General features: G+C 40.6%; 1 protein-coding gene across 1 annotated transcript; it reads left to right on the forward strand.

Moving 5' to 3' along the window:
* Positions 1-485: 485 nt before the first annotated feature.
* On the forward strand, positions 486-8,636 carry LOC116716499 (uncharacterized). Its single transcript, XM_032557322.1, has 13 exons — positions 486-846; positions 2,848-3,053; positions 3,316-3,453; positions 3,547-3,685; positions 3,772-4,321; positions 5,755-5,896; positions 5,973-6,116; positions 6,329-6,387; positions 6,760-6,950; positions 7,027-7,430; positions 7,662-7,761; positions 8,130-8,325; positions 8,411-8,636. The coding sequence occupies exons 1-13, from the start codon at positions 721-723 to the stop codon at positions 8,545-8,547; spliced, it is 2,532 nt and encodes an 843-aa protein (XP_032413213.1). The 5' UTR covers positions 486-720; the 3' UTR covers positions 8,548-8,636.
* The last annotated feature ends 1,503 nt before the right edge of the window (positions 8,637-10,139 follow it).

The following is a 10,139-nucleotide window of genomic DNA, read 5'->3' on the forward strand; positions in this document are numbered from 1 at the left end:
CTCAAAGCTACTTCAGAAGAAATGTAAATACATACATAATAAAAATTACAAATTTACTGCTGAAAAGACATTTGTTCAAAATGAACGCATAATTATAAATTCTGGTGCTTAAATCAGTTGATATCCGACTCTAACCATCGATGTAGGCAACCGATGTGTTTGATGCTGGTAATAAAAAGAGAAAAATACCCAAACCTCCTTTCAACCAGGACATATTTTATGATGAGAGACATGAAGAATTCGAGGTCTTTGAAGAAACAAAAGCGTATTGTGTCTGAATACTCATAAAGTGATACTGTTGCATAAAAGTAAATCAAAGATTAACAGTGAAACAAACTCTAGGCACTTTACCTCAGTTTATATCAATAAATCTATAAGTGGAAGAACAGAATAAATTTAAGACTTTTTGTGGTAGAAAATCAAAATAGAACTTTAATAGCACTCAAAGCCACTTCAGAAGAAATGTAATGTACATACATAATAAAAATTACAAATTTACTGCTTAAAGTTCCTGTTTTGTCAGGTTTTGTGACCCTTTGGAAATAACATTATCTCTGCTGAAGTTTAAGCATCATTTATGAAAATTTGTCTTAATCTCCGTCTTGTTGTACGGACCTGGAGCGGCCCTCCTCGCTCTGCGCTGGGCGTCTCCTCCCAGTGGGACAGGTCTATATAAGATCCTGCAGGTGGAGGTGAGCTTCATCGCTGGAGATCATCATCATGGCCTCTGCAGTGCTGCTCCTTCTTCAGCTGCTGCTGCTCACCTCCCTGGTGTCGGCGTCTCATCACTGGGGAGGAACCATGAACTACGCCTACAAAGGACGAAACCCTGACGGATCCTTTAAGGTGATGACTATTATCATGCTCTCCATATATTACTGCACCACAATTACTTAATTACGTTTTTTTTATAGTCAGTGTTTGGACAATGATACATTTAGAGATATTTAAATTAGCTTTTCAGATGATTTAACAAGTGAAGGAAATTTGAAAAACATTTAAAACAAAATATTTCTACTTTCTAACTTGGGGAAAGTAGTGATAAGTTAACTTGGCTCTTCATCATCTCTCCATCCGTCCATTATCAGGTCTCAGAGTCAGCATCCAAAGCAGCAATAATTTGCAGTTGAATTAGCTTAATCTGATATTATTATTGAATAATAATTCAATAGGGTATGATTCCTGATTCATAGACGGATCTGAGTTTTACATAACATCCTTTTTTTTTTTTCTCCCAGGCACACCTAAAACGGTTAAATAATTACAGGTAAAAGCCAGTAAATTAGAATATTTTGAAAAACTTGATTTATTTCAGTAATTGCATTCAAAAGGTGTAACTTGTACATCATATTTATTCATTGCACACAGACTGATGCATTCAAATGTTTATTTCATTTAATTTTGATGATTTGAAGTGGCAACAAATGAAAATCCAAAATTCCGTGTGTCACAAAATTAGAATATTGTGTAAGAGTTAAATTTTGAAGACACCTGGTGCCACAAACTAATCAGCTGATTAACTCAAAACACCTGCAAAGGGCTTTAAATGGTCTCTCAGTCCAGTTCTGAAGCCTACACAAACATGGGGAAGACTTCAGATTTGACAGCTGTCCAAAAGGCGACCATCGACACATTGCACAAGGAGGGAAAGACACAAAAGGTTATTGCTGAAGAGGCTGGCTGTTCTCAGAGCTCTGTGGTCAGAAAAAGTGTACAAGCGATAGGGATCACCGCGCCCTAGTCAAGATTGTGAAAAAAAACCCATTCAAAAATGTGGGGGAGATTCACAAGGAGTGGACAGCTGCTGGAGTCAGTGCTTCAAGATCCACCACCAAGAGACGCTTGAAAGACATGGGTTTCAACTGCCGCATACCTCGTGTCAAGCCACTGTTGACCAAGAAACAGCGCGAAAAGCGTCTCACCTGGGCTAAGGAAAAAAAGAGCTGGACTGCTGCTGAGTGGTCCAAAGTCATGTTTTCTGACGAAAGCAAATTTTGCATTTCCTTTGGAAATCGAGGTCCCAGAGTCTGGAGGAAGACAGGAGAGGCACAGGATCCACGTTGCCTGAAGTCTAGTGTAAAGTTTCCACCATCAGTGATGGTTTGGGGTGCCATGTCATCTGCTGGTGGCGGTCCACTCTGTTTCCTGAGATCCAGGGTCAACGCAGCCGTCTACCAGCAAGTTTTAGAGCACTTCATGCTTCCTGCTGCTGACCTGCTCTATGGAGATGGAGATTTCAGGTTCCAACAGGACTTGGCGCCTGCACACAGCGCAAAATCTACCCGTGCCTGGTTTACGGACCATGGTATTTCTGTTCTAAATTGGCCAGCCAACTCCCCTGACCTTAGCCCCATAGAAAATCTGTGGGGTATTGTGAAAAGGAAGATGCAGAATGCCAGACCCAAAAACGCAGAAGAGTTGAAGGCCACTATCAGAGCAACCTGGGCTCTCATAACACCTGAGCAGTGCCAGAAACTCATCGACTCCATGCCACGCCGCATTAATGCAGTAATTGAGGCAAAAGGAGCTCCAACCAAGTATTGAGTATTGTACATGCTCATATTTTTCATTTTCATACTTTTCAGTTGGCCAACATTTCTAAAAAATCCCTTTTTTGTATTAGCCTTAAGTAATATTCTAATTTTGTGACACACGGAATTTTGGATTTTCATTTGTTGCCACTTCAAATCATCAAAATCAAATGAAATAAACATTTGAATGCATCAGTCTGTGTGCAATGAATAAATATAATGTACAAGTTACACCTTTTGAATGCAATTACTGTAATAAATCAAGTTTTTCAAAATATTCTAATTTACTGGCTTTTACCTGTATTTTTGTCCCCAGATTTCTCTCAGAGGCAAAGATACTTATGATACCTGTGGATACTACCACTACTGGAACTGTTATACTGGCAACTGTGGGTCTGCAACCACCAGAAAGATCATTAACATCGACTCCAGCACCAACACACCATCCTACGTATCCCGGTGGTGTGAAACAGAAAACATTGAAACGTGGAGAGTCCCCAGTGACAAACCATTTCTGCTCAGGTGAGCAGCATTTATTTCTGTAAATTCTTTTCCCAGCTTCAGTCCGTTTTACTGCCTGGATCAGGTGAATCTGTCATACTGTTAGATTGAAGCCATGAGGAATATCCATCGTTTCCCTGTTGTACAGCACAGTAGGGCAACCAGAGCCACCATACTGATGGATTGAGTTTTTTTAGAGTTAGACATTTTATAAAACTACAAAATGTTTTATTTGCTAAGTCTAAATGACTTTGCCTGTTTTCCTCTCTCCCATGATCATCAGGGCATCCAGCTGCTGCTGGATCACGACACGTAACTCAGTGAGTAACTGGAGGTTGGAGTCCCTTGTGGATTTGGGAACAAGATCAGACACAAGACAACCAAACAGATCTCCAGATATTGCTGTCCTTCCCTTCATCAGGTAATCGTCTGGTTGTTTACATCTGTCCAAGTTGGTGTACGGGACTTCTGCTTTGCAGAATATTCCCAAAACTTGTGTTTGTATCCCATGAAGAGTTCCTCAGAACTGCCCAAGAACGTACAAGCTGGCTGCCTTTGACCCTGATGGTGACAGAGTCGTGTGCAGGTATGGGAATCTCCCTGGAATAGAGTGCGACAGATGCTCTCTTCCTTCAGGCTTCCAGCTTGACCAGGTCAGTCACATATTTTAAGTTATATTATTAGCTCATATAAAACTGTGATAATTAACCATTTAATTAGTATGTGTTTATTGTTCCAGGATTCTTGCACTTTACACTACCAGTACACCAATTCCGACTACAGAGTCTTTGGTTTTGAGATGGTGGTAGAAGATTACGCACGCGGCACTATCGACTTGTTCTACTCTGATGGATCAAGTGTTCGCAAGTATCCACTGCCTTCAAGGACGAAGAGACGAGCCTCCACAGCTACCACAGACAACCCCTGGTGGTGGTGGCAGACTACCACTGCTGCACCAACTACCACAGACAACCCCTGGTGGTGGTGGCAGACTACCACTGCTGCACCAACTACCACAGACAACCCCTGGTGGTGGTGGCAGACTACCACTGCTGCACCAACTACAACTGTATCTCCAACAACAACCCCATGGTGGTGGTGGCAGACTACCACTGCTGCACCAACTACAACTATATCTCCAACAACAACCCCATGGTGGTGGTGGTGGCAGACTACCACAACCGCAGCTCCAGCGACCAGCCCTTGGTGGTGGATAACCCCAGCGCCTCCTGGATACCTCACCTCTGGTTCTCCCCTCAGCAAATTACCACTGCAGTTTGCATTTCTTGGTCAGTCGTAATGTTTTCATGGTTTTATGAAATTTCTAATAATTTCAAAGTCCGCTATCAAAAGTCTATAATTTGATCTCACCATTTGTAATTCCATGTGAAGTATCTGTGAAATTCTGCTAAAACCAATGCTTCAGTGAGGAATCGCATGATTATTTTAGACATGAAACAATTCTGCTCACAGACTCACCATGTAATCGAGTTTGCAATGTAGATTTGAAGAAATGCATGAATTTGTTTGTAAGACGCTGAACAGAGCACAGAGCTGCAGCCACAGTGGAGACGGAGGAGGAAGGAAACTGTGACCCATGGCTTTAAAAAAGTCTTCTGACTAAATATGGGTTACATACAGTACAGACCAAAAGTTTGGACACACAGTTGTGTCCAAACTTTTGGTCTGTACTGTACGTGTTGAGACTGAACTGACTGTAAAAAGGCTGAGTTTGTGTCTAATGAACCAGCTCTCCATTGGTATTGGTTGTAATAAAGCTAATAGACCCAATGAAGATCTATCAAATATCTATCATAAAGTCAGACTTTATGATTCCTTGCATCCTAACAAGGTTCCCTTTGGAGGAGAAACAGGCTTTAGGCATCAAAGCTCTCACTCAACAGTGAACAAAAGGTAGCATCCCATTTATTTATTCTTTGTTTTATGTTAGTCTCATCCAACCAAGCACAGTCCCAGTATAGTTGTAGAAACTATACATGTTTGTGTCATGATTTGCGGTTAGCGGTGGTGAGGCAGACGCACAGGACCCAGGTTGGTGTGAAGAAAATGATGATTTAATGATTAATGATACCAAACTCCAGGCAGCACAGAATAAGCGGAAGGCTAATGCTCACAACTGGTAGCAACTGGCACAAATGAATCACTGATGGCAGACTTGACAAGACAGCTGGACAAACTAGACAGCAAGACAGATTAGACACAACAGATTCGACAAGACAAGGACCCGACGAGGAGCAAGGAACACAGGTGGGATTAAATACACAGCAGGTAATCAGGAAAATGAGACACAGCTGGGAACAATCAAGGGGTAGACAGGACAACACAGAGACTTGATAGACACAGAAACCTAAAATAAACACAAAGAAAACTCAAATCCTCACAGTTTGTTAGTCGGAGTGCATCCTGTACCAGAGGGATGCCCGTTTGAGCCTCTGTCCATCTCTGCCCAGTCTACCAGTTCAGTTTGGTTTGTTAGACCAGTAGGACAGGACTGAAGGCAGTTATCTATGTTAAACATTAAATAACAAAATAAACAGAGGAGGTTCCCTCATGTTTGATCTTTCTAACACCTACACTGCAGTCTTGATCATGTCTCCAGATTGATTGATTTGATTTAATCACCTTAACATTTCCTGGATAACCAACATCATACACATACCTGTTTGGATCCTTATGGTTGAATCCTGATTTTGTCTCCCAGTGGATCCTGCTGTTCCATCCTGCCAGGAGGGACTCTACCTGCCTCAGCTTGTGGCTCCAACACCTGCAGAGGGAGAACGCATCATGGCAGAGGTCAACAAAGAGGTGGAGATCAGAGTCAGAGCTCAGGCCACATATTCAGCGTAAGTTCGTAGAGTTTACTGAACTCAAAAAGGAAACAAAAATTATACAAGGACCTCTGCTTTGTTTTCCATCCAGCATCCAAAGTCTTGTCGTTAGTGGACCAGCGAACATCACCAAACACAAAGACACGAATAACGAGTTTGTTTTGAGGTGGACACCCGTCCTGGATGACCTGGGGGAACATTACCCAATCTGCTTTGCTGTGGAGTCAGTGAGCAGGTGAGACCAGCTGCTTTTATCTCAGCTGTAAACACCAATCAGTGTCCTTGCAGTTTTCTGTAAAGTAAGTTGAATTACCATGTGTAGAAATGAACTTTCAGAACAATAATGCCTTCTCAGGTATTAGAGTTTTCTAATGCCCTTCCAATCCTCTAATATCTTGTTTTCTAATGTCTTGTTTTCTAATGTTTTGTTTTCTAATTCCTGTCCAGGTCCTCCGTCTATCAGTCTCAGATGAGGTGTGTCCTGGTGGAAATCAGGAAGGAACAAAGTGAGTCCAAATCTAAAGGTCTATGGGAGGAAAATGAAGCTCTCCATGTAAATGTTGCTATAATTGATGATACTGTTTCTGAAGAACAGTCATCCATTATCTGAGGGCATAACTTTGATCCATACAAAGAAACTACACAGAAATATATTTTCACTCATTCCTTTATCTTCCACTCAAGCAGCCGAACTTTCAAATCTTATAATTTGAAAGTTCTTAAAATACTTTAAATGTTTAGGAACATTTTAAGTATTAACTTTACATGTTTTATTTTTGTTCTTTGTTTTTTGCCAACACAGAGTTTATACCCAATATTTTAAATATTATCTTTGGATTTATACGTAACTAATTATTTGACGTCTGTCCTCGTTCCAGTTAAAGCCACAGTGACCTGCACCGAATCCGCAATGAAGGTTGAGGTTGACAAAGCTTCCTTCTTTGGACTCCAGGAGGATCATCTTCGCCTCAGTGACCCCAGCAACACTGTCTGCAGCCTCCGCAGGCACTCCAACCACACTCACATCGTCGCCATCATTCCCCTCAACCAATGTGGGACTCAGATCGAGGTGAGAGCGGTTTGACACATCAACTCATCTCCTCCCAGTCAGTTAGCTGTTTTAACACAGACCACTCCCTCTGCAGGAAGACGATGACTACCTCATTTTCAAGAATGAGATCACCACTAAGGAAGACGACCCGAACGAGCTGATCACCAGGAAGCACCTGGTGGAGGCCCGGTTCTACTGCCAGTACCCCAAACGGGGGAATGTGACGCTGAGCTTCTCAGCACACAGAAAGACCGTCACGGTGTGGGAGAAAGGCTTCGGCACGTTCACATACCAGTTTGAGTTCTACCAGAATGACCGGTTTGAAGCCAAGTATGACCCAAACTCATACCCACTGGAGTTTGACATCGGAAACAGGATCTACATGCAGCTGGACGCCAGCTCCTCTGTCAACAACACCGAGATGTTTGTGGAGTCCTGCAGAGCTGCACCGTATGACAACCCCAACTACCATCCAACCTACTCCATCATTGAGAACGGGTGAGGCGTGGCTTTCCATCTGGCCAACGCATGCATGATGTTAATGCTGCGTCACCATTAATAATAGGTGCTCATAATTGCACATTGATATTGGCGAAGACAAATTTCAGTCAAAACGGTTCATTTCCACAGCCGTATTTGACCAAGGTTCAAAACTGCCAAATCTCCAAAACAGCAAAGAGTTTTCTTTGATTCAGTAGCTCTGTGACTTGTTTGTTTTTCTCGGTGCAGGTGTGGGGTTGACCCGACTGTGCGGACATATACACCTTCCAACGATAGACAGTTCCAGTTCAGCGTGGAGGCCTTCAGATTTATCGGCCTGCATGATCAGGTGAGGAAGTGCAGGCTGCATCTCATATGCATCAATTCACATGTCATTGTCAAAGTCAAACACAGAGTTTCAAGTCAGGTCTTCTGTAAAATCACTTGATCTGTTTAGATACAAGGAGCTGATATTAAATATGATGTTGACCAGTTAGTGTTGATGATGGTACAGCTGTTTCTAATTGTGAACAAAAAGGTCAAAGATAAACAAATAATTTGTTGGAATACTTACTTCAGCATAAATATAATAAACACAAAGGTTAGGTTTATTTGATGGAAAATGTAGCAGAGCTCTGAAGTTGCTTGACTGCAGCTCTGCTTCTTGTCCACCAGAGGGAGTGCTTTCTTTTAGTGGCTGTGTGTTGTTGAGTTCAGGTGTACATCAGCTGCACAGTCATGATGTGTGAAGCAGGAAACCCCAACACCAGGTGCTCACTGGGATGCAGCAACTCCACAAGGTCCAGCAGCTTCAGCCGCAGAAAGAGAGAGGCTGTGGTCCAGAGCGGACAGCACTTCGTTTCCCAGGGTCCTTTGCGTCTGAAGCGTGAAGCGGACCCCAGAGGGGCCTCAGGTAAGGAGATGGAATGATGAGGTTTATGAGCAGCAGATAAAATGTGAACAGGACTCCATCAGCAGCGTGTTCCTCTCGTCTGCAGCTGTCAACCTGAACCTGAACCTGATGTTTGTGGCTGGATGTCTCCTTGCTGCTGTTGGGATGGTCTGTGGCTTGATCATCTACAAAACCAAAACCTCCAGGGCCAAATACCAACCTCTGCCTGCACATGAAAACTGAAACCTGAACATCTGCCAGGCTGCTTGGATAATCTGAACATGGGATTCTGGATGTTTCTGAACTATTAATTAAATCTTTTTAATATCTAATTATGATTCAGGCAGCTAATCAAAAAACTTTTGATTATTTCTTTCCTATTTTAATAAAATATTTGCTTCTGTTAAATTGAAATAAAAAAATGTGCCTTAAGTTTTTATTCTATAAAAAGTTTATTTTTGGAAAGACTTTTGATTTTATCATTTTCTTTCTGAAAATCTCAATAAAATACTGATTTCATTATTTTTGCTGTGTGTTTTTCCTTCAGAAGATACTAAGGTGTGAAATCCAGAATCTAGTGTTACAGCCAGACTTTTTAGCAGCGCTCTGTCATTAAAGTAGAGAAGAAACAAAGAAACTAGAGTTGTTAAAAAGCCACAACATTGTTATTGATTTTGAGGAGATCCTGCACAAGGATGTTACTGTAATTATGATGCAAGCAGAGAGTCTGTCTGCAGAGATGCTCCACCGCCGCATAAATCAGGCAATTTACACATAAAACCTCCAACTCGAACCCCCAGCAACCAAACAGACAAATGGACAACATGCATCCAGCTTTACATTCCTTTCATTTTTTAGGAACTTCATTATTTGGAAAATCGGTGACAATATCGTGTCTTTAAATAATCTATAGTGTTTTTTTCTGCTGAGAGGAGACGGAGGGAAAGTCCATCTCAAGGTCTGTTGGCCATTTGTTCATAGAGATTTATATTCACAGATATTTTTGCCACATTCAGGAAAAATATGAATGAAATGTTTCACATTTAATCACCTCCAGCTTTGAAACTTACATCAAAGAGATTTGATTTTTTTATTTCTGTTATCTTTTCCCCATTTATCTCAGTATGTTCAAAAGTAAACTTTGTATTTTTAATTATATATATATATATATATATATATATATATATATATATATATATATATATATATATATATATTCATACATTAATATTACTTAAGTAATACACTAATAATTCAACATGGAAATTGAGTATTTATATATATATATAATTTCAGAGAATAGAAAGTCAATATGACCACTAGATGGAGCCAAACCTCTGTTCAAGAATTTCAGAAGGGCTTCATTTGCGTTTTATGAATTCATAATGTTTCTCAAAAAGAATTATGCATAAAACTGCTTTGAATTATAATTTGTAAATGACTATAAAAACAGTTTTACTCAACTCACCCACTTAGACCTGAATAAAACATAAACTCATCGTCCAAGTTATTTTTGAAGTTAATTAACGAGACAAAGGTGGATGCAGTTCAATTTGAGGAAGTTAAATTGGTTTTAATAATATGACATGAATTCACATAACAGTGTTTTTAGGTGCTATCCAGAAAAAGTTTATACATCAAATTTTGATTTGATTTTCAAAACACAGATTTTCATTCTTCCTGTAAACAAGGGACAAAATGACACAAACATTCTCAAAGTTCACCTTGAAGCATCTCATCAGGTTGAAATGAGGAAAAAAGAAATATAATTCTTAATTGAATTTAGGTCTGGACTTTGACTAGGCCATTCTCTCTGTGTAGAGTGGTTTTCTCTA

The sequence above is a fragment of the Xiphophorus hellerii genome, unplaced genomic scaffold (assembly GCF_003331165.1).
Source record: "Xiphophorus hellerii strain 12219 unplaced genomic scaffold, Xiphophorus_hellerii-4.1 PGA_scaffold_59__1_contigs__length_156853, whole genome shotgun sequence".
NCBI classification, from domain to species: domain Eukaryota; kingdom Metazoa; phylum Chordata; class Actinopteri; order Cyprinodontiformes; family Poeciliidae; genus Xiphophorus; species Xiphophorus hellerii.

What these genes read in the sequence shown, in the direction of transcription:
- LOC116716499 (XM_032557322.1), top strand. Translation starts at nt 721, where the DNA reads ATGGCCTCTGCAGTGCTGCTCCTTCTTCAGCTGCTGCTGCTCACCTCC. An exon ending in GACAAACCATTTCTGCTCAG is followed by an intron (nt 3,054 to 3,315) that starts GTGAGCAGCATT and finishes CATGATCATCAG; the next exon opens with GGCATCCAGCTGCTGCTGGA. An exon ending in TTATCGGCCTGCATGATCAG is followed by an intron (nt 7,762 to 8,129) that starts GTGAGGAAGTGC and finishes TGTTGAGTTCAG; the next exon opens with GTGTACATCAGCTGCACAGT.